General features: G+C 42.2%; 1 protein-coding gene across 5 annotated transcripts in view; it reads left to right on the forward strand.

Annotated features, from left to right (window-relative positions):
* The window catches only part of ZGRF1 (zinc finger GRF-type containing 1), a 67,231-nt gene that overhangs the window by 19,364 nt on the left and 22,675 nt on the right, over positions 1 to 25,192 (forward strand). For 3 of the 5 annotated variants that reach the window (XM_069978492.1, XM_069978496.1, XM_069978495.1), the window contains 14 exons: positions 988 to 2,437; positions 6,501 to 6,634; positions 9,699 to 9,753; positions 10,888 to 10,988; positions 11,204 to 11,330; positions 11,846 to 12,297; positions 14,008 to 14,146; positions 14,881 to 15,062; positions 17,615 to 17,811; positions 19,735 to 19,874; positions 20,237 to 20,383; positions 21,213 to 21,327; positions 22,592 to 22,839; positions 22,970 to 23,129. In XM_069978492.1, coding sequence (XP_069834593.1) covers positions 988 to 2,437; positions 6,501 to 6,634; positions 9,699 to 9,753; positions 10,888 to 10,988; positions 11,204 to 11,330; positions 11,846 to 12,297; positions 14,008 to 14,146; positions 14,881 to 15,062; positions 17,615 to 17,811; positions 19,735 to 19,874; positions 20,237 to 20,383; positions 21,213 to 21,327; positions 22,592 to 22,839; positions 22,970 to 23,129 — 3,647 coding nt within the window. Of the gene's footprint in view, positions 1 to 987; positions 2,455 to 6,500; positions 6,635 to 9,698; positions 9,754 to 10,887; positions 10,989 to 11,203; positions 11,331 to 11,845; positions 12,298 to 14,007; positions 14,147 to 14,880; positions 15,063 to 17,614; positions 17,812 to 19,734; positions 19,875 to 20,236; positions 20,384 to 21,212; positions 21,328 to 22,591; positions 22,840 to 22,969; positions 23,130 to 25,192 lie in introns of all 5 variants that reach the window. The other 2 variants (XM_069978494.1, XM_069978497.1) reach the window with 2 other exon arrangements.

A 25,192-nucleotide genomic window follows, 5' to 3' on the forward strand; every position in this document is an offset into this window, starting at 1 on the left:
TTAATTTGAAATAATTTTTTTGTGAACTACCCATTTAAACCCAAAGAGTCTACATTTTGGAGTATTTACCATCTTTTTTTTTATTTTTTTTATTTTTTTTACCGTGGTCACATATTGTGTATATGTTTCAGATTCTTAGTACAGTACATAGCAATAAACATCAGATCTTAGGGTAAGCTGCACTTTAAGGGCCCTATTACACGGGCCCATGGGGGCCCGATAATAACTGTAGATGAGTGCCGATCTGCTAGATCGGCTCTTGTTTAATGGGCCTATTACACGGTCTGATAATCGTTAAACATGGACTGCATGGACATCGTTGCCGATGTCCTTACAGCCCTTGCTTAAACTCTATGCATTACCTTTCCATGCTGCAAGGCTCCTCTTGCGCTCCTGTCTTAGCTGATAGGCCACTCAGCCAATCACTGGCAGCAGCGGTTCTGGCCAATGATTGGCTGAGCGGCCTGTCAGCTCAGACAGGCCGCTCTAAAGTTGCAGTGCATGGGACCTGGGGAGAAGCAGAGCGCAAGAGGAGCCTTGCAACATGGATAGGTAATGTATAGAGTTTGGAAATCGTCAGCCGCCGGCCGTGCACCGCTGTTGCACGTAGCGATGTGCGGTCGGCGCCCGACAATTATAAGTCCAAACCTATATCAACGATCAGCCGTTGATCGCTGTCGTTGGCTGATCATTGTGTTTATTACACCAAGCGATAATCGGCCAGATAGGGCCAAATCGGCCGATTATCTTTCTGTGTAATAGGGCCCTAAGTCCACAAGTGGGTTTGCTGCAGACATCTGATGTCTTTTTTATGTTTTGCTATGCAATTGGTGAAAGCTTCAAATTCACATGTGGATCTTGCTACAGATTTTTAGTTTGATGAGAAGAGCACATATTTCTCGTGTCATTGGTTTTGAAAAGAATGGAAGTTTAAGAACTGGAGAGACCTTTCCATGTCTTAAGGCATAGCATATATATCTTTTCCAGGGCTTCCAAGGTCCTCGCGAAGTTACAAAGAAGCCGTCTCTAGAGGTTGAGGAGACCACAGCTCTTCCATCTCCCCAGCTGCCACATGGATCCTCTTCACACTCTCCGCTGCTGTATGCTGCGTCTCCACTCTTTGCTGCCTCTTACGGGAAAATAGCAGATAAAGACAAGCGAACAAATGTTTTCTCCAAGCAGACAACAGAGACTTTCACAAATCCTGATGTCAGGGAAACTATTTTTGACACTAACTTTTTAGCAGACAGTGTTCACAAAGTAGAAGAAGAACGAACCAAACAAAACCCACGAAGCACAGCGCAAATTTTAGCTCTGCTGAACACTCTACCGAGTCAGAAGGCATCAGGTGCTGCTACTGCGTACAGTCCTGAGGTCCAGAGAACTACATCTACAAACAGGACCCTAGAATCACAGCCGTATGTGCTACCAACCAAAGGATGTAAGCCTCTCAAGAGTCGATGGGACGTCTACATAGAAAACACTCCAGCTTCTAGTACTGCTCCGAATGACCATGCTGAAGATGTGGTGCCTCTTAGCCCAGGCATAAAGCTTGATATCAGTCATACAACTTCTCTAATGGATAATGATGCAAGACAAGAAAAAGTTAGGACGTTAAACAGAGAACTAGACATAGAAGGAAACAAGCAGCTGTCTGATTCTTACATTTCTGAACCCGACTTATCTAACAGTCAGTCACTTCCACCAGACTCCTCGGCTGTTATCGCTGATGATTGTATAAGAGATTATGAAGATCACGATGGCACTTTCTCAGAGATAACATTTAATCTAATGGACAGTTTTGATTTTACAGAATTAGATGATGCTGAGAGTCTACAAGAAGGTATATCGGACTCAACAAAAAACGAACAGCAAGACTGTCAACTAAAGAATGGTCAAGAAAAAAATGAGCATACAAATAACTCTTCACTTCAGGAAAATATCACAGATTGGGATATCGCCGCAATATCTGATACCTCATGCATCAACGCTAAAAGCGAAATGACTGCACAGGGGCAATGTGACCGCGATAACAAAGCAGAGGTAATGACTGACGCCAATGGTATACAAACAATAGAAACAAATACATTGTTATATTTAAACAAGGCTAAAGTGGATCATAATCCAACTGGGCAGATTATGTGTTCATCAGATGATTTATCCAAGCAGAAAGCTTTCCCTAAATATCTGGATGACTCCTATGGCAAATTACCATCTCTATTGCAAAATGCCAACATGCTTAATACTGTTCAAGAGTCTAATAATGAATGTGATTCGCCCGAACTATGGCCAGAAAGCAGCATTTCACTCTTGAAATCTTTAACTCAGCCGAGCAATGCTCTAGAGTGTCTGAATATGTTGTGTTCAAGGCCCCAAACCTCGACCAGGAATATAGGCACAGATGCACAGACTTACGTGGAGAGGGTAAAAGAGCAAGGTCAGGATGGCAGATTGGTAATTCAAAAAAAAAAAACAACATTTATAGATCTTACTTCTAAAAAAAAGTTGCATGTGTAGCATATTGTATTTTTTTTTCTTCTAAAAGACAATGTAAATAGGTATCTAGTTGTAAGGAGAAGAGACAGAAGGGAAGTCATTTAAAAATTGACAATTTTTTTTCATAACACAAATGGACTTTACAATCATTTATTAAATAAAAAAAAAAATCAGCTGTGCGGTTTACTTCTCTGGTTCTAGTACTTGTCTTGGCAGAATCAACTTCTAGCAGGAGTTTACTACCCTGTATCACTCTCTGCAATTTTTCTTATTGACAGTTTCATATTTACTAGTCATGCTAGGTACATTGCTATGGGCTTTTTACATTAATAGACCTGTTTTTTTTTTTTTAACTGATGCCCGGTTCCCGCGCACGGCGCCAGCCTATTCCCGTTCACCGGTCAGGCATGAAACGTTTGTGGGGGGGGGGGGGCTGCCTGGTCCCAGTGTGACAAAACCCCCTTCCCTCTGTGACACGGCTCCATTAAAATCAATGGAGCTGCGTCACAGAGGGTAGAGGAGATCATCACACTGGGGCAGGCGGGCCCATCCCCAGTACTTCATGCCCGGTCAGTGTGTGGTAAAAAAAAAAATGGACGACCGCACCACCGACATCCCTGCGCTGGTGCCAGTCTGTTAATGTAAAAAGCCCATAGCGATGTACCTATTGGTACATTCGCTTTAATGTTTAGTATTGATTTATTGTGATATTTTAAGGTCTACTTTCAGTTGATCTTCAATATTTTGGCAATGCTCAAGTAATACCTTTGCCTCGGCTGATTTATTAGAGAAGTCTGGTTAAAATTTTTATTAAAGTATTGTATTGCCCCCCAAAAGTTATACAAATTACCAATATACACTTATTTTATCCCTGCACTTACTACTGCATCAAGGCTTCACTTCCTGGATAACATGGTGATGTCACTTCCTGGATAACATGGTGATGTCACTTCCTGGATAACATGGTGATGTCACTTCCTGGATAACATGGTGATGTCACTTCCTGGATAACATGGTGATGTCACGACCTGACTCCCAGAGCTGTGCGGGCTGTGGCTGCTGGAGAGGATGATGGCAGGGGGACACTGAGGGACACAGGGCACTGGAGGGACACTGAACATCCCCCTGCCATCATCCTCTCCAGCAGCCACAGCCCGCACAGCTCTGGGAGTTGGGTCATGACATCACCATTTTATCCAGGAAGTGACATCACCATGTTATCCAGGAAGTGACATCAACATGTTATCCAGGAAGTGACATCACCATGTTATCCAGGAAGTGAAGCCTTGATGCAGTAGTAAGTGCAGGGGAAAAAAAGCACTTTATAAGCATTTCCCATAATAAGTGTATATTGGTGATTTGTATAACTTTTGGGGGGCAACACAATACTTTAATAAAAATTTTAACCAGACTTCTCCTTTAACCTCTTAAGGACATAGGACGTACCGGTACGTCCTATGTCCTCATTAGCACTTCAAAGCGGGGCCGCGCGGCGGCCCCGCTTTGAAGTGCCGCGATCCCGGGTGCCGCGTGTAGCCCGGGACCGCCGCTATTAGCGGGCACGGTCCGATCGCCGTGCCCGCTAATTAGCTAATCGGAGGCAGCTGTCAAAGTTGACAGCTGCCTCCGATTACCGGAGGCAACGTTTCCCTGGTGTCTAGTGGGGGAGATCGCTCCTCCGGGACCTTGTCCCGGAGGAGCGATCTCCGTTACTGATGCCGGCCGGGGACGCGTCCAAGATGGCGCCGTCCTCGGCTCGGCACTCGTTTGTTTCCGGCTGCAGCAGCCGAAAGCAAACGAGTGCCGATCTCATGGATCTCTGCAGCATATCTATGCTGCAGAGATCTCTATGAGAGATCAAAGTGTATATACTAGAAGTCCCCTAGGGGGGCTTCTAGTATATGTGTAAAAAAAAAAAAAAACGTGTTGTTAATAGTAAAAATCCCCCTCCCCTAATAAAAGTCTGAATCACCCCCCTTTCCCCAGGTTTTAAATAAAAGTAAACAAATAAATAAATAAATAAACATGTTTGGTATCGCCGCGTGCGTAATCGCCCGAACTATTAATTAATCACATTCCTGATCTCGTACGGTAAACGGCGTCAGCGCAAAAAAATCCCAAAGTGCAAAATTGCGCATTTTTGGTCGCATCAAATCCAGAAAAAATGTAATAAAAAGCGATCAAAAAGTCGTATATGCGCAATCAAGGTACCGATAGAAAGATCACATCATGGCGCAAAAAATGACACCTCGCACAGCCCCATAGACCAAAGTATAAAAGCGCTATAAGCCTGGGAATGGAGCGATTTTAAGGAATGTATATTGGTTAACAACGGTTTGAATTTTTTACAGGCCATCAGATACAATATAAGTTATACATGTTACATATCGTTTTAATCGTAACGACTTGAGGAACATGCATAACAAGTCAGTTTTACCCCAGGGCGAATGGCGTAAAAACACATTTCCCCCAAATAAAAGAAATGCGTTTTTTTTTTTCAATTTCACCACACTTTGAATTTTTTTCTGGTTTCGCAGTGTACTTTATGCAAAAATTCAGCCTGTAATTGCAAAGTACAATTAGTGACGCAAGAAATAAGGGGTCATGTGGGTTTCTAGGTGGAAAAATGCAAGTGCTATGACCTTTTAAACACAAGGAGGAAAAACCGAAAACGTAAAAACGAAAATGGGCCATGTCCTTAAAGGGTTAAAGGTTGTAAAATAGTGGCTGGTGTAAACTGCCCACAGCGAACAGTGATAGTTAGAGGTCCCACTGCTGGAACTCCCACAGTTCTTTGAATGGAGCAGCAAAGAGCATGCATGACCTCAAAATCATTGAACGTCTCTGCAATGGGCTGTTGTTCTTGTGATCAGTAGGTTCCCACTGATGGGACCCCTTGTGATTATACATTTATCACTTCTCATGTGAATAAGTGATAAATGTCTTTCATGGAATAACCCCTTTTTGGTAGTAATAAATATAACTATAGTCATACAGTCTTTAAATTTTTGCAAAAATACATGCAAGAGCATACCTAACTATCTAATAACATTAAAGGGGTTCTATAAAAATTATCCCTCCTATTCATTAGGAATAATACTATTTTAAGTACATTGCAGTTCCTTAAAGTGTCACTGTTGTTTTTCTTTTTTAAAATCAATAGTACAGGCGATTTTAAGAAACTTTGTAATTGGGTTTATTAGGCAAATATGCCATTATCTGCATTCAAAAACACTTTCCCCAGGTCCCCCTCCCCCCTCCTCTCTCTCATTCACTGCTCATTATAAGGAATTCTCAACTCTTTTACATCAGTCGTGCCCTGTCTAATATATGGAGAGGCGAGGAGGGAGATTAGTTGCCAGCAGAGAGCAGAGAACATTAGTTGCCAGCAGAGAGCAGAGAACAAAGGATGACACAGCGGGACCTGTGTGAAAGCCGCTATTCAGAGGTCAGAGAGGTCAGTGCTGACTTCAGAGGAGATAGCCTGTTTATAGCTGTAAATTAACTCTTTGTTGTCCTGTTTTGGTGCCTCATCTCCTTTCACTCCTCCCCTCTCCATAGAGAACCATGAAGACAGGGGGGAGAGCATCATACTGCTTTTTCATGATAAAAATGCATTTTTCGGCTAATAAACCCGATTACAAAGTTTCCTAAAATCGCCTGTACTATTGATTTCTGCAAAAATAATTTAAACAGTTCACTGCCAGACTCCACCTTTTGGAATTGAAAACATTTGCCTGCTCGGCTGAGCGGAGTGTGAACTCTATGTGCGGCTTTTGGAAGTGAGATGTTGGCTCAATGATCATTTATCTATCAGCTATCTTATATTTATGGACAACTTTGAATGTGTAGGAATTGTAGATTGCATCTTACATTCAGTCTTTTAGCTAACGGAATAGTAACTTGCTTAGAAAGATTGGAAATCCCGGAAATTTTATGTGCTGTGCTAAAATATATATAATACCAATGTCCAAAGATTCATTAGAGTGTATTGCATCCCTTAGCTTTCCACAGGTTAAGTCAGAGGGAGAAGCCCCTGGCAGGTAGTGAAGATTACAGGACAGCACCTTTATTTGTTGCACATCCCCCTGTTTCAACAGAATATACTGCCCCATGCAGTCCTGCCCCACAGCGTTTGGTAAATATCATTGTGTTACTTGTAGTTCTAGAATGATACCAAAGTACAATATGATATAAGTTTATATTATATTCTTTATGGCACATGGTTCATGATAGAAAAGAAAATAGCTGGAGGTAAAGTTCCAATTATTTTCTTGAGTGTCAAATCGGCCCTTGTTAAAGTGCCAGGGATGAGCCGACAAGTGAACGAACGCCCGCTCGTTGACTGATTGTAAAGTCTATTATTATTGGCCGCACATCTCTCTGTGTAAGCAGGGAATGTGCAACCGATAATGAATGTCAATAGCCCCACGAACGAATTATAAATTTTACTGGCCACATAATAGATCAAACCGGTCGACCCCTGTCACACGATTTATCGTAAAGGCACTGCAAGCAGGCGCCAATCTTGGTGACTGGAGCTCGGTTGCGTCCATATACTGCCCATTATGAGGCTGTGTAATAGGATCCTATGATTCTGATTCTACTCAATTCTACCCTTATTACACGGGCGTTCCTAGGATCTCTCATTTATCTGATTATCAGACTGTGTGAGAGTGCTAGAGATCAGCTGACGAGCAAGCAAACCCATTAGGGCAGGGATGGGGGAACCTTTGGCCCTCCAGCTGTTGCAAAACTACAATTCCCATCATACCTGGACAGCCAAAGCTTCGCTTTGGCTGTCCAGGCATGATGGGAATTGTAGTTTCGCAACAACTGCAGGGCCGAAGGTTTCCCATTCCTGCATTAAGGCAATGCAAATGACCACCGATCTTGCTGATTGGCGCTCGTTTGTGTCCGTACACTGCCCCATATCGAGCCATGTAATAGGATCCTAAGATTCTGATTTTACTTACTTATACATGGGCCGATTATTGCTAATAAGTGTTCCTAGGATACCTCATTTATCCAAATATCAGACATCAGCCAACGAGCGAGCAAACCCATTAAGGCACTCTGAATGACCACTGATCTTGCTGATCAGCACTCGTTTGCCTCCATACACTGCCCCATATCGGGCCATGTAAAAGGGCCCTTGCGTTAAGGTGCCCATACACTTAGGCTAAAAGTTGGCCAAACCCACCATAAATGGGGCCTTACTCTTGTAGCTCTTATTAAATATGAGAAATCTTTCTGTAACTTTTTCTAAGCCAACTGTGTGAAGTCACAGGCCGCTCAGCCAATCACCAGGACAGTATGTAGGAGTATTTTTTTTTTTGTGTGTGTGTCACTGTCGTTTAAATTTTTTTTGCAGAAATCAACAGTACAGGCGGTTTTAAAGAGAACCTATCATCCATGGTGACGGGGTGACAGGCTCCTGGCCCCCCGTTAGAGCCCCCTATACTCACCTGGTCCCGCTTCTGGAGATGGTCGGGTCACAGAGATATCGGTGCCCGAAGCCCGGCGCGCGCGCTCCTCAGATGAGTCCAACACTCATAGAGAATGACAGGAGAGTCCAGCGCTCCGTCATTCTCTATGAGCGTTGGACTCATCTGAGGAACGCGCGCGCCGGGCCGCAGCAGCTGATATCTCCGTGACCCGACCATCTCCAGAAGCGGAACCCGGCGGGATCACGTGAGTATAGGGGGCTCTAACGGGGGGTCGGCAGCCTGTCACCCTGGCACAGGGGGTGACAGGTTCCCTTTAAGAAACTTTGTAATCTCCCCCCTGTCTTCATTGTTCTCTATGGAGAGAGGAGGGGTGGAGGGAGATGGGGCACCAAAACATGACAGCAAAAAGTTAATTTACAGCTACATCACCGGGCTATCTCCTCTGAAGTCAGCAGTGACCTCTCTAACCTCTGAATACCGGCTTTCATACACCTCTCACTGTGTAATCCTTTGTTCTCTCCTCTCTCTCTCTCTCTCTCCCTCTCCATAGATTACACAGGGCTCGACTGATGTAAAAGAGTCGAGATTTCCTGATAATGAGCAGTGAATGAGAGAGAAGAGGGGGGGACCTGGGAAAAATCTTTTTGAATGCAGATAATGGCATATTTGCATTATAGACCCAATTACAAATTTTCTTAAAACTGCAAAAAAAAAAAAATTAAACGACCGTGACACTAAACCAACCAACCGTCAGCCGTGCATCACTATTACACGTAATGATGCGCGCCCGAAGCCCAATAATTTTGGGTCTGGTTGTCTCTATTACACAGAGCAATAAGTGGCCAAATCGGCCTGATTCAGACTAGACCGTTTCATGTCTCCAGTCAGATGTAGCATTATTTCACCAACCACATGCCCTGCAAGTGACTTCATACCGGTAAATTATATTATATATGACATTTCAAATATCATCCGCTTCTATGTAAGGAATTAGTTATCCTCATGCTCCAGTGGATGTTTTATATCAGACCAATATTCCTCTAAGTGTTTCTGGTGGGAAATACAGCATAGTATATGGCTTGAAATACTGAACCGTATGAACTAGAGAGTGGTTCTGGATTGTGAAATACAATGCAGATTATCACGTGCAAGAGGCCCTTTCTTTGACATATTAATTTGTATTTAGTATTTTTTTTTCAATAGTTAGCGTTGGCAACATGATCTCTTAAAAGAGAAGTCCGGCCTACGGGTTTTTGTTTAAAAAGGCAGGGGCATGGGGTAAAATAGCAAAGGGTATCAACTTCCCTATTCTTGTTCCTCTTTAGCGCCAGATCGCCGCTCCGGGACTCCCCCAGTGCTGTAGGTGTCATGACGTCTGGCTGATGCAATGGCCGCTCAGCCAGTCAGTGACGGGGGCGGGACACCACTGCAGTCACTGATTGGCTGAGTGGCCAGTCCGTCAACTGGGACAGGTATTTTCCCCCCGATTCGTGGCGTCATCGCAACTCAGGGGAAAATGCCTTCTGGTGGGGATCCCTGGGTCGGTCAGATGGCGCATTGCGGGCACTGGAAGAGGTAAGCAATGCTTCATTGTTATTCTCTCCCCTGCCAACAGTGAAAAACCAGCTTCTCTCTTACACTGAACCTGCCCTGAGCCCCTATGTTTACATGTATGAGTATACTGTGTATGTAGAACATTCTATCAAAATATAATTATTAATAATAATAATTGTAACAATCATTTTTTCTTAGGTTTCCCCCAACTCTTCCCAGTCTGGATCCAGGCACAGCCCACCTCGTTTTAATGGTAATGTGGTGGTTACATTATTGTGGATGTGATAGTTGTCTCATGTTTGCTGTAATTATAACTTTTTTAGCCCCTTTTACATTGTTCTCACACAGCACACTGAAAGCAAAATGCCCCAGTAAAATGATTGTACAACGCAGCCGTATGTTGAATCTAATAATGTGCTACATTAGAGTCTATGGATAAACAGTCCTCTATGTACACGTTATAAAAAATAAAATAAAAATATATATATATATATATATATATATATATATATATATATATATATATATGTATAATTTTTACACTGTGTGCACAGACAGACATTTTTAGTCCATAGCCTTCACTGTAGCACATTATTAGATTCAAACTAAGCCATGTTTTATACCTATTTTACTGTTATATTTTGCTTTTTTACTGTGTGTGAACATGGCCAGTGCTACAAAAACATGGCCACTTTCTTCCAGAGACAACACGACTCTTGTCTTCAGTTTACTTGTGGTTTGCAATTAAGCTCCATTCTGGTATAGCGGATCCTGGTATAGTGATGTACTATGGGGTCACATATGACCCGGCCCCTTTAACCCCTAGCTTCCCTCCGCCCCCGGCCCGCAGCATACATTACCTGCTGGGCGCCACGGCTGTGTGTGAAGCCTCACACACAGCCGCAGTGCCGAGCAGGTAATGCTGCGGGCCGGGGGCGGAGGGTGGCCAGGGGTTAAAGGGGCCGGGTCATATATCTGCAGCGTAATGAAAATTCACTGCGGGTGTGTGACCCCATAGAACTTCACTATACCAGGATCCACAGCGGATTTCGCTGCAAATCGCAGTGTGAAATCCGCTGCGGATTCGGTATGTGTGAAGCTACCCTTAGGGTAGCTTCACGCGTGACGTATCCGCAGTGGATTTGTTGTCGCAAATTTGCAGCAAAGTCCGCTGCGGATACTTGCCTATTCACTTTAATGGGCTGACATTTATTGTCATCCCGCTGTGAGTATGTCAAACTCTGTGCCATTTGTTTGTACCCTTAAGGTCAAGACAAAATACCCATTTTACAAAGGGAATATATTAGAACACAACACTTTTACTGTTGATAGTGGCCAAATACTGGCAGACCACTTCTATGTCTTTGTTACATTTATTTATTTACAGTTCAGTCCATGCAAAATTCCCCTGCTCGGTGGATTGTAGGAACTCCAGGTTCAGACTGTGATTGGGAGTTGACACAACTGTCATCCAGCAAATCTAGTAAGGTCTGTATGCTTGGCGTGATAACATACATACTCTCTGATTTTTATTATTGCTTGTCACATGAACCCATTGTATTAATTTTTGTTTTGCACCAACATTTCATGCAACTTTGATGACATGGCTTCAATTCTGACTTTGTATCTTTTCCATAAACGTGATATGAAGATTACATCTTATGTCAGATGACGGCCTCGTGTTTTCTTATTTGTTTGTTCAGGTAAAGACACCAACACAGAATTCATCTTCAAATATACGTCCTTTTTTTCTGAGGCCGAGACAGGGCAATGTGGCTGAGGACTCTGCAATCCAGTTATGTGATTCATTAGCTTCACTGGAGCAAAACAGTAAGACCCTGATCACATTTGTTTCAGCAATATAATTCATCATTGTTGATTAAATAAAAATTTGAAAAAGTGAAGAAGCTTTGAAAATGGTTTCCTATTAACTCTTTGTTGTCCTGTTTTGGTGCCTCATCTCCCTCTACCCCTCCCCTCTCCATAGAAAACCATAAAGACGGGGAGAGAGCTTCAAACTGCTTTTTCTTGATAAAAATGCATTTTTTGGCTAATAAACCCAATTACAAAGTTTTTTAAAATCGCCTGTACTATTGATTTCTGCAAAAACAATTTAAACAACAGGAAGTACAGGAAACAAGGAAGGGGTCTGATAAGCGAGTAAGAAGTATTGTTCTCTAAAAAGATTCACCTGTACTATTGACTTTTAAGAAGTTTGTTGAAGGTGTAGTGCCTGTTCACAGAAAGACAATTCGTTCACATATGTCATAACTTTGCTTAAAACTGAAATCCATGTAAAAAAGGACATCATGCATAAATTTGTTTCTATTTCTTTCAACCCATAGATCTTTTGGACTCCGCTAAAATAAGCAAAGTCCAGTCCAGGCTTATGAAGGAGTTGACAGTAACCTCTGTAGCCGAGAATGACATGGATGATGCCCCATGCGATACCCCTAAAGCTCTAAAGCCCAGTGCTTTCTTATTAAGGAACGGCAGAAGTGCCGTGTCTCCAGAAGTACGGTCAAGCAAATGGGCCGTGTATCAGAGCCCTTCTGAGGGGTCACAGGATGTAAACAAAGAAAACAGTGAGTTCTGTCCACAAAGTGTATTTAGAAGTCAGAATAAAACAGATGAAATACTGAATAGTGACATGGAACCAACTACATCATCTCATGATAAATTCGTCAGTAGTGGATCAAGGGATCAGATCCTCGCTAAAATCCGCACTCCATCCACTCATTTTCTGCCTTTTGTAGGGAAAAATTCACGTCCTTCAAAAGACACAGGAGATAAGCAGGTTGGTATCCCTCCGGTAACACAATGACCACTTCATTGTTTGTCAGGGACATTTAAAGAGGTTTTGTCATCTCTGAACACCCTGCTGGACTACAGTATTTAGATTACACAGCCTAGATTTTCTTTTACTGATTACAGACAGTTTCTAAAACTTGTTTCCTTTTTTTTTTTTAATCTGTTTCTATTTTCTGACAGTTTTTTTATAAATTTTTTTGTACATTGTTATGGGGGCTGCCATCTTGCCTAAGATGTGTTTAAAGCGACTCTTTACCCACAATCTGTCCCCCCAAACCACTTGTACCTTCGGATAGTGGTTTTTAATCCAAGATCTGTCCTTGGGTCCGCTCGGCAGGTGATGCAGTTATTGTCCTAAAAAGACAACTTTTAAACTTGCAGCACTGTGTCAAACTGGCGTGGCCTAAAGTGTCTGTGCATTAGGCCTGCACCGCCTCTCTGTCCCTCCTCCCCGCCCTCTTCATCATTAGGAATGCTCCAGACAGGTATTCTCCCATTCCTCACTTGTCTGAACACTGCACAGATGCCTTAATGATCCAGTCCATGTACCATGCTGACACAGGTGATGAATAGGAGAATACCTGCCTGGGGCATTCCTAATGATGAGGAGGGCGGGGAGAAGGGGAGAGAGAGGTTGTGCCAGCCTAATTCACAGACACTCTAGGCCACGCCAGTTTGACACAGAGCTGCAAATTTAAAAATAGTTTTTTAGGACAATAACTGCATCACCTGCCGAACAGACCCCAGGACAGATCTTCGATTAAAATCCACTATCCGATGGTACAAGTGGTTTGGGGTGGGCAGATTGCGGGTACAGAGTCACTTTAAAGCGAATGTGCCACAGGTATGCCTACATGGTCATTGCACTCAATGTGCAGGTGTCAGCAGTCTGTGACTACACAGCCCCTTATACAGCAAGCTGTGATGCACTCTCGGCAGTGTAGCATAAGGCTGGGTTTACACTACATTTTTGCAATCCGTTTTAAAAAAAAAAAAAAACGGATGCATTTGTGTGCATCAGTTTTGATCTCTTTTTCCATTGACTTTCATTATTAAAAAGAAAACGGATCGAAACGGATCCATTTTTTTAACGGACACAAAAGTAAGGTCAGCTACGTTTTTGTGTACTTTAAGAAAAACGGATCTGTTTTGATTCGGGTTTTTTGTTTGGAAGTCAATCGAAAAAAACAAATCAAAATAGAACTTTTTTTTTAACGCACACAAAAACGTAGCTGACCTTAGTTTTGTGTCCGTTAAAAGAAAACGGATTTGATCCGTTCTTTAATAATGGAAAAATGGATTAAAACGGATGCACACAGTTGCATCCTTTTTTTTCATCCGTTTTTTGCAAAAACATAGTGTGAACCCAGCCTTAGAAGTGTTTTGACATATGAAAAATGCAAATTTTTTGAAAAGCACCATTTTGTGCAAAAATCTGCACCTTTTTCTACTATACGCTGCACTCATGAAGTGGGCGAGGCTCGCTGGAAAGTAGACATGTCCTTCCATCCCCTTCATGCCAGATTTTCTAAAACTTTCATCGACATACAGGAATAAGTTTTAGCCTAAATCTACACCAGCTCGTTTTATGTGATGACTCTTTACTGTAAGATTACTACATAACAATATATGAAATGTTTAGAGGGATACTAAAGTTTTTTCCATATTTTTTTTATTTCCCCTATTACTGCCCTAGATTTTACTGTCCTGTGAACTTGGATTTCCATGTCGGCAGACTGTTCTATCTTCATCAGTTCCTAAGAGAAAAGTAAAGATTCCAACTTTGTTCAAGTCAGCAGCACATTATAAGCAAGTCTTCGGTGCATGTCTTGCAGGTGGGAGAAGGTTTTGTTGTTTTTTATTTTCCATATCATACAAAGAAATTATAAGTTAACCTTCTTTATGCATAGACTTTCATTGAATCCAATTTTGCATCCTTGTGTGTTTTTTTTTTTTCTGTGTCAAGTCCTTACATATTTTTGGTTGATATTGGGTACTGTTTGTAGTACCCTATTATGACCTCCAGGTGCCACTGTTACATTTAAAACATTGTTGCAAATAATATTTGCAACATAAATATACCATAACTATTTAGGGGAAAAAAATCGATCTATCTGTATAGTCTGGAGGAAAGAGGAGAAAATGTTTAAATGTGGTACAGGACTAAATAAGGTTTAGAAGGGAAGTTTTCAGTAAGAAACTGAACACAAGAACATGAAAGCACAATCTGAGGTTAGTTGGGGGAAAGATCAGGAGCAACAAGGGGGGGGGGAAATTATTTTACTGAAAGAGTAGTAGTTGCTTGGAACAAATTTCCAGCAGATGTGGTTGTAGAATCCTCACTAATTGAATATAAATTTGACTGGGATAACCATATATTTAGCCTAAGATAGAACAAATCTTAGAGACGACTAGATGGACCAGGTAGTCTTTTTGTGCCGCCTATCTTTTATGTTTCTAAAATATCTCATAGCCTACCAAAAAAAGGATAAAAGTCAAGTTTGTATTTAAAATTTCCCAATGTAGCACTTTTTATTAATCTATAATGTATGTTTTTTTTTGTGTACAGAACACCTAAATATAATAATGTATGAGCTGTCACAGCGACTGCACAAAGCTTTTTCCAAAGTTGACATGTCTTTCTATACTTCAAGTGGAGATGAGACAAACAGGAAAGACAGTGCTGCTCCCCTTTGTCTACACCAGCAGCGTGCTAAGCTTGTAATGGTCCGAAAAGAAGGCCCCAACCAGGTAAAGTGTTTATGTCTACTGAGTGCTGAGTGGATTGAATTACAACATTAATTTTTGGTTCATTTTAACCCATACTTCGAGGCATATATGTGCAGTGAAATGATAGAATCCAGGGAAATTCTGGGAAATGATGGAATGAGGGCCCCGTTCCATCATTTCCCTAGGGATTTGATCAAATGCCTGACCCCTCTCAGGGAAATGACTAAATGAACAATCGAGAAGTCGCCCGGCTCTATGTTCGGCAGCAGAGGCGGATGGGGGAGCAGAGTGGCAGACCTCCCCGGCAGGTGTATGGCAGCGGGGTGCGAACGAGAACTCCCCGCAGGCATTTGGCAGTGGAGGCGGACGGGGGGAGCAGAAGCGGCATACCTCCCCGGCAGGCATTTGGCGATGGGGGAGCATAGCGGCACGCCTCCCCAACAGGCATATGGCGACGGGGGAGCAGAGCGGCACACCTCCCAGCAGGCATACAGCATTGAGGCGGGCGGGGAGTAGAGTGGACGGGCCCGGGGAGCAGGAGGCGTGTCGCAGGGCGGGGCAGATGGGGAGCAGAGTGGCACACCTCCCAGTAGGCGTACAGCAGCTGGGGTGTACGCGGAGCGGACAGGCTGGGGGAGCGGGAGGCACGTAGCAGGGGAAATTATAGAGTTCGTTCCATCATTTCCTGAAAGGGGTCAGTGATTTGATCAATTCCCTAGGGAAATGATGGAACGGTGCGATCAATCCATCATTGCCCGGGATTTGATCAAATCCCTTAGTGATTTGATCAAATCTTTAAAGTGTCACTGTCGTGAATTTTTTTTTTGCAGAAATCAATAGTCCAGGCGATTTTAAGAAACTTTGTAATTGGGTTTATTATCCGAAAAATGCATTTTTATCATGAAAAAGCAGTTTGAAGCTCTCCCCCCTGTCTTCATTGTTCTCCTATGGAGAGAGCTAAAGAAAAGACCAAAACAGGACAACAAAGAGTTAATCTACAAATCCCTCACCCGTTATCTGTTCTGACCATCACCAGTGACCTGTCTGAGCTCAGATTACAGCTGTCACCCAGCTCCGTGCCTGTAATCCTCTGTTATCTGCTTTCTGCTGCCGGCTAACTCCCTCCTTCCTCCTCCCCCCTCCCCTCTCCATAGAACAGACAGGGGACGTCTCCTGCAACAAGTCACAATTTTCAGATTTTTCAGAGTGGATGAAAAAGAGGAAGGAGGGGGGGACCTGGGAAAAGGCTTTTTACATGCAGATAATGGCAGATTTGGCTAATAAACCCAATTACAAAGTTTCTTAAAATCGCCTGGACTATTGATTTCTGCAAAAAAAAAAAATACGACAGTGACTCTTTAATTCTATCATTTCACTGCAACATATACATTAAATGGATGCCTCTGACGGATGCCATAAAGTTGGAGCTATAAGGGCCCGTTCACACTGCCTTAGTGTCACACAGTCTCTCTATGAAATGGCTTGTGCACCTCCACTTCCGTTCTGACTGTTTTGTCGTGTTTTTCTGATTTTGGATACATTCACATGTATCAGATTTGCTGCAGAAAATCCACTTTCTGCTGTGAGGGGGGGGGGGGGGGAGTCCAGTTTTCGACCAGCCTTTCTGAGGAGAGGAAGTTTGGAGCAACCTCTCTGCAGAGGGGAAGCAGAAGAGGGTAGTCAAAGAAAGCTCAGGGCTACACCAGCTCCTGCAATGCATTGTAAGGAAGGAAAGGAGTAAACTCTAAAGAGCACTCTACACTAGAACTCAAGTAAGTCTCCAGCCAGGCCTAGTGTAGTAAGTTTTTCATGCCACATAAATTCTGGATCTGCACCCTGCCATTGGAAATTACAGTACTAGTGAGACAAGGGGATTTGTTTTCCCACCTCTGGCATTGTTGCTACTACAGCCTGTCTCTGGGAGAATGTTATATGACTAGTGACAATGGTTAGAGTAAAGAAGAACCTGGAAACCTAAAAAGACACTTGCACCCTTGGTAGCCCTGCTTTAGCCACAGACAGAAAAGAAAAAAATTGACAGCACCTCTATTCAGCCACAGACAACCCTGATCTTTTTGGATGTACAAGAAGTGGGCTTTTATCTTCAATGATTTTTGCTGAACCTTAGTGAGCTCTTTGCCCAATGTGACCTAGACTTTGACCCAGGTTAGAACTACAGCCCTCAGAACTCCCTTGGTACCATCTGTACCAGAGTAAAGCTCCAGCTTCCAGATTATGTTTGTCACTCTTCATTGTCAGTAGAGCAGAAAAGTCACCATAGAGATGTACTGTGGCTAGATTCAATCTGCTGTTGTCCATGAGCAGAAGGGCAACGCTGGAGCAAGGTGAGGTGAGTAACCGCTTTTAGGGTAGCTTCACGCGTACCGGATCCGCAGCGGATTTCACGTTGCGAGTTTGCAGCGAAATCCGCTGCAGATCCATGTAGTGTGAAGGTCCATGGGGTCACATATCCGCAGCGGAATTTTCATTCCACTGTGGATATGTAACCTGGCTTCCACCACAATCATTAAAATGGAGTTGACTGTACTTCTTTGTGTTTTTGTCTGTATTAGGGCCGCTTCTTTTATGCTTGTGATGCACCCAAGGCAAGTCAATGTAACTTCTTTAAATGGCTGAATGAAGTAAAGGGGACACATACAGAAAGAGACACGCAGGAAACCCGAGTGGTTATGTCGGATATGAAAAGTCTGTCCAGCTATGTCCGATGTCAGAATATAAACCTGTATGAGGAGAGCCAGCTCATTATTAGGTATGTGCTCATTGCTCATTTTCTTTGTTGAGGGAAAAGTCCAGTGAAATTTTTTTTTAAAGCATTGTATTGTTCCCCAAAAGTTATACAAATCACCAATATACACTTATTACGGGAAATGCTTATAAAGTGCTTTTTTCCCTGCACTTACTGCTGCATCAAGGCTTCACTTCCTGAATAACATGGTGATGTCACTTCCTGGATAACATGGTGATGTCACTTCCTGGATAAAATGGTGACGTTACTTCCTGGATAAAATGGTGATGTCACGCCCCGACTCCCAGAGCTGTGCGGGCTGTGGCTGTGGAGAGGATGATGGCGGAGGGACATTGGGCAATGAAGGGATACTGAGCATCTCTCTGCCATCATCCTCTCCAGCAGCCACAGCCCGCACAGCTCTGGGAGTCGGGGCGTGACATCACCATGTTATCCAGGAAGTGACATCACCATGTTATCCAGGAAGTGACATCACCATGTTATCCAGGAAGTGACATCACCATGTTATCCAGGAAGTGACATCACTATTTTATCCAGGAAGTGACATCATCATGTTATCCAGGAAGTGACACCACCATGTTATCCAGGAAGTGACATCACCATGTTATCCAGGAAGTGACATCACCATGTTATCCAGGAAGTGACATCACCATGTTATCCAGGAAGTGACATCACCATTTTATCCAGGAAGTGACATCACCATGTTATCCAGGAAGTGAAGCCTTGATGCAGTAGTAAGTGCAGGGAAAAAAGCACTTTATAAGCATTCCATTTGTAATAAATGTATATTGGTAATTTGTATAACTTTTGGGGGGCAATACAATACTTGATTAAAAATTTTCGCCGGACTTCTCCTTTAAAGCGTAACTGTCATTTCAGGGCCATTTTTCTGAAAACATTAAATATCAACAGTACAAGCGATTTTAAGAAACTCTGTAATAGGTTTTATGTACTAAAAGATTTTCCTTCTGTACTGAAAAAGCAATCTCCCAGCCTCCCCCCTCACATCAGATGAAGCAGGATTTCTGTCTCCATTATGTGGCTATGGAGAGGGGAGGGGCTGTTAGGAGTGACTGAGCACGGAGCAGTCCTGCAGAGCACAACACCCTGCAATCTTCTCTCAGTAAGTTCATAGATAAGCACTGACCTTTCTGACACCTGAATTTAGCGTTTTAGGTGCCCAGAGAGTCTACAAACAGCTGACCTTCATGTCACCTCTTCCTGCTCCCTCATCTCCCTCGGCCCCTCCCCCCTTCATAGGCTTACAATGGAGAGAGCAGAACCCGTCTTCACTGGCTTCTCTGTAATAAAGACGTGTTTGCCTGATAATGCACAGATAAGAAGTCAGGGAGGGAGGCTGGGAGATTGCTTCTTGAGTACAGAAGGAGGCTTTTTTGGCTGATAAAACCTATTACAGAGTTTCTTAAAATCACTTATACTACTGATTTCTGCAATAAAAAAAAACATGACAGTTACGCTTTAATGCGTAAGCTGCTGAACTAAACTGAAATAATGTATTTTTTTTATTATTATAATTTATTATTTTTTTAATTCAAACATTTTAATTATCAACCCATATAGATCACTGGAAAATATATTATGAAATCTGGACTTGTATTATTAAACTTGTATCATATGTAAGAGTTACAGTGATCAGTCTAATATCTAGCTTATCCACTAGGGGGCAGCTTAGTGGGACAGTACTTGCCAAAGCTATGCAGCACACACACAACATCTAACATATTAAACATTTCCAGTACCTATTTCCTAACTGTAATATGCACTGAAGATACTGTTGTCCAAGATAAAATAAAAAGATAGAAATGATAGTAGGAATAAACAGTGGAAAATGTTTAAAAAAAGGAAGTTACCTGGTTCTGTACAAAATACATCTCAAAATATTTTCTTGCTTTTTATGTTTTACAGAAAAATGACGACCTTTCCAGTAAGACAGTATGGAAAATTTCCAAAATTTGCCAATGTTGATTCCGAATTTGGGGGTGAATCAAAAACAAAACTGTATCTTAAGCTGAGCCGGAAGAATAGTTCATCTGCTTACAGCAAAGGTAACAGTGTGAATGTGTACCTGCCCTCTTATGGTTGGAATTATTATCGTTTTTTGCCTTTATTTATACATGGTGGTGTTTAGAACCTAAAGAGAATAAAGGGCAGCATGGCTTTCTCCAGCATTGGGGGGGGGGGGCTTTGCGCATCTTTGAAATTTTTTTTATTTTTGTATTTTTTGCTGAGTAGATGGAAATGTTCTTTCTAGAAGGCCTGTTATCACCTTAAAGGTAACCTAAAAGATCAGGGATCTGACCTAGACAGCGGCCTGCCCATGAATTATGTGTAAATCCTTGTCATCTTCAGACTGAACGGTTGTATATAACTGGACTATATATAATCACCCACTTTATCACTTTTTCAGATGATCTCTGGGTTGTTTCAAAGACCCTGAACTTTGATCCACTGGATACGTTCATTGCTTGCAGTGTTTTCTTCGGGCCCTCTGCTAACAATGATATAGAGATTTCACCTTTAAAGGGATACAGTCCATCGAACTGGCCATCAAATGGTACGAAACCGTATAGAGAAAATAAAATTCTACTAAGCTCTTGCATGACAATATGTACATTTTTTTCACATTTTCAGAAGTGGATGGGATCCAGTGAATGAGTAGATCAGGGGTAGGGAACCTAGGCTCTCCAGCTGTTGCAAAACTACAACTCCCATCATGCCTGGACAGCGAAAGCTAAAGCTTTGGCTGTCCAGGCATGATGGAAGTTGTAGTTTTGCAACAGCTGGGGTGCCAAGGTTCCCTACCTCTAGAGTGCTGTTGTACTCTCTGTTTTTTATTTCTACTCGTCTCTGCATTGCTCTACTATTAGTATAAGCGGTACAAGGTACTGAACCATTATCCTTGTTCACTTCAATAGGACAATGCTGCAGAACCATGCACTGTCCATTGTAATAGTACAGTGATGCAAAGATCTGCTCTGTTAGGAGCATTGCCACGTCATCCAGCCCACCCCATCCATTGATTATCAGTAGAAGGGGCGAGCCGGATGACGCTGCAGTGCTCCAGAGCGGAGGTTACCCTAACTAATAACAAGGGACCGGCACCCAGCTGGAAGGTTCGCCTTTAATTTTATAAGTTTTCGTAACCCCTTTCTGAGACCTTCCTTTGTCCCTGCTCATGTACTGTACCTGACCCTGGAATTTGTTATTTTAGTAGAAGTTTTGTAGGTGTTGCAATAAAACATAAAATAAAATAAAAAATAGCATGTGTAACATGGTTTTATAACTATTTGTCAACAGAACTGGCTATACCTGAATATTCAGAGGTTTTCATTTATGTATGTAGTCATTAGATAAAGCCACATAAACTACAATTTCCTTTGCAGTGGTTGTCCATGCACTACTGGTCTGTAATGCAAGTACAGAACTGACGTCTTTGAGAAATATGCACGAGCACTTTAACCCATCTTTACTGCCTATTATGCCTCATCTTCTCACAATGTAAGTAAACCCATCATTTGGAGACATTAGCAACTCTAATTCTAGCACTGCTTGTCCACTGCGTAAGAAGAATTCACTGTGTTGTGTCGATTGTCACTTCCCTATACTAGTAGAATACATTTTCAGTTATGTTCTGTAATAATATATCCCCTTTTTCCTATTTTTGTTTTTTTTCTCTTCACCTTCTAAAAGCCCAAATTTACTTTAAAGTGTCACTGTCGTTTGAAATCAATAGTACAAGCGATTTTAAGAAACTTTGTAATTGGGTTTATTAGTAGAGATGAGCGAACCTGGAGCATGCTCGAGTCGATCCGAACCCGATCTTTCGGCATTTGATTAGCGGTGGCTGCTGAACTTGGATAAAGCCCTAAGGCTATGTGGAAATCATGGATATAGTCATTGGCTGTATCCATGTTTTCCAGACAACCTTAGAGCTTTATCCAAGTTCTGCAGCCCCCGCTAATCAAATACCGAACGTTCGGGTTTGGATCGACTCGAACCCGAACCCGAACCCGGTTCGCTCATCTCTATTTATTAGGCAAATATGCCATTATGTGCATTCAAAAAGACTTTCCCCCAGGTCCCCCCCTCCCTCTTCTCTTTTATTCACTGCTCATTATCAGGAAATCACGTCTTGTTACATCAGTCGGGCCCTGTCTGTTCTATAGAGAGGGGAGGAGGGAGATTAGTCGGCAGCAGAGACCAAAGGATTGCACAGCAGGAACTTTGTGAAAGCCGATTTTCAGAGTTCAGTGCTGACTTCAAAGGAGATAGGTGATGTAGCTGTAAATAACTCTTTGTTGTCCTGTTTTGGTGCCTCATCTCCCTCCACCCCTCCTCTCTATATAGAAAACCATAAAGACGGGGGAGAGTTTCAAAGTGCTTTTTCATGATAAAAATGCATTTTTCAGCTAATAAACCTAATTACAATGTTTCTCAAAATTGCCTGTACTATTGATTTCTGCAAAAACATTTTACATTTCACACATAAACATAGCTGTGCAGAGCCCAAATGTATATACCAGGGACCACTTAGAGATATAATAGTAGTTATGGAAAGGGGTGCTCCAGTGAAAATCTTTTTCTTTCAAATCTACTGGTTTCAGAAAGTTATATAGATCTGTAATTTACTTCTAGTCTCCCAGTACTTATCAGCTGCTGTATGTCCTGCATGAAGTGGTGTTTTCTTTTTGCAAATCTAATGTTAAATAGAAGGGAAAAAAGAAATGATTAACCACCTGTCTCTGTCTTTTACCTATTTCAGGTCTTCTCAGTCTGAGGAACCAATAAAAATTCCTAGAGGAAAATTCAAACCACCGGCCATTACGGCCAAAGTCTCCAGCAAATGTACTATCGCTGATCATACATTTGTGTTAACTTTAGCAAAAGAGATGATTACACAGTTTTGCCTGAATGGAGACCAAGCCACGGCTTTGCTGCAGATTGCACGTATGATGGCTGACTCTGATGGAATCCAGGGGCCCCAGGCTGCACCCATCACTGTCATTCATGGTAATAGAAAAACTAATAAGCTATAAGGGATTTTTCATACAATGTTTTTGAGGTGTATGATAAGGTTAATCATTGGTAGGAAATCTATCTATCTATCGTAATGCAATACAATACATTTGTTATATTTCAGGAGTCTTTGGTGCTGGAAAAAGTTATCTACTGGCTGTGGTGGTTTTGTTCTTGGTCCAGCTTTTTGAAGCCTATAATCCTCCTGAAGAGCATTGTTCATTCCATTGGAAATTGCTTATTTCATCATCCACAAATGTAGCAGTTGATCGTGTTCTTCTGGGGTATGTATATATTTGGATCCATTGTTCCATACAGACACACTTATTCTTTAGACGGATCCTCCTTTTTCATCAGTAATACTATTTCATACTTGTATGTGACTATAAGTAGAGATGAGCGAACCGGGTTGGGGTTCGAGTTCATCCGAACCCGAACGTTCGGCATTTGATTAGCTGGGGCTGCTGAACTTGGATAAAGCTCTAAGGTTGTCTGGAAAACATGGATACAGCCAATGACTATATCCATGTTTTCCACATAGCCTTAGGGCTTTATCCAACTTCAGCAGCCACCGCTAATCAAATGCTGAAAGTTCGGGTTCGGATGGATGCTCGAGGTTCGCTCATCTCTAATTATAAGTAATTTTTGTTGAATTTATGAAGGCTAATCTCCCTGTCTGACCTGACGTTGAATATGGAGTAATATCATGCAAGCATGCATTGTAGGTTCTGTTATCAGCAAAACCACAACCCATCAAATATTGTACACAAAGCAAATGTAAGGGACCATTTACACAGAAAGATTATCTGACATATTATCTGCCAAAGATTTGAAGCCAAAGCCAGGAATGGATTTGAAAAGAGGAGAAATCTCAGGCTTTCCTTTATGACCTGAGATACTAAGATGCTAAGAAACACTAAGGTGGCAAGAGTAATATTCTGTTTATTTTTAGCAAGAATAAAACATGTCAAAAGACATGAAAAAAGAAATATACACATATATATATATATATATATATATATATATATATATATATATATATAAATTTAATACAGTTTGGGTGTAGTTTTGTTTTTTTTTTTGCGACTCATTTGCACTGAACTGAAAGGAGCTGAATTTCAGTATTTCAGTATCTAACACAACCTGAGAGCAGAGGTGGCACTGTTTTTGGAAGAAAGTAGCTGTGCTTTTTCTCACCCTAGATCACCCATACATGTAGGGGAAAGAAAATAAAATATGATTGGTTGCTAGGGACAATTGAGCCAGTTTCACTTTACGCCATATTTGATTAATCTCCCCCTGTCTTTGTGAAAAAAAAAAAAAGTAAGGCCTAGTTTACATACTTGCGTCGATCCGTCGGCGTTTCCCACCGGCGCAGTAGAGAAGCACCGGAGGGAAACGCTTCGCTGAACTGATCCCATAGAATTCAATGGACAGTTCAGATGATCCGTTCCACAACTGATGCCGACGGACAGACCGCTACATGCAGTGTTCTGACGTACGGTCAGCTTAGCTATCCGGCACCGCATCCACTGAAGTGAATGGACCGCCGGAGGATGCATAATGCATGCGTCTGTGCACGGCATGCCCTGTCCGTGCCCCCCCAGCTCCTCTATACAGTGCAGCACCCTTTAGGACAGGGTTAGGGAACCTTGGCCCTGGGATATCCAGGCATGATGGGAGTTGTAGTTTTGCAACAGCTGGACAGCCAAGGTTCCCCATCCCTGTACTGGGAGATGTCCCCATGTCCTGCTGCCCAAGGTAGAGGGCTCCCTGTGCTGCTGCTCACCTATATAGATCGCCCACTGTAATGCCGAAGAGAAAAAAAAAACTGATGAAATAAACGTATGGAAACTGATATTAACTTATAGCAACTGACAGTTTTTTCTGGAAAAAAAGCATAGAAAACCTTTTTGACATCAGTTGTGACATCAGTTGTGGTCAATATCTTTGAAAAAAATGGAAACGGATGCAACTAATATATGTAAACTAGGCCTTATTTGGTAAAGGTCCTTTTACTTTTTAGGATGTTATAGGGCTTAGCATTTTAGCAGCAAACTTCAGATACAGGAACAGCAGCAATAATTGAGTACAGTAACAGGATAGATGGTTAGCGAAAGCAATGATCACATACACTAACATAGGACAGGGATGACTATCAGGTACAGTAAAAGGTGACAGTAGGCAGTGCTGTATTTACAGCTTGTGCTGTCCTAGGCTCTCAGACATAATACAATAGGGTGATTCCACAAATGTCAGAATTTTTTTAATGCAGGACTGCCACAAATACGCAGCAAAAACTCCATCAGTAACATGTAGATTTTGTTGTAGAATTACTGTGGATCTC

This window comes from Dendropsophus ebraccatus, chromosome 7 (assembly GCF_027789765.1).
Source record: "Dendropsophus ebraccatus isolate aDenEbr1 chromosome 7, aDenEbr1.pat, whole genome shotgun sequence".
NCBI classification, from domain to species: Eukaryota; Metazoa; Chordata; class Amphibia; order Anura; family Hylidae; genus Dendropsophus; species Dendropsophus ebraccatus.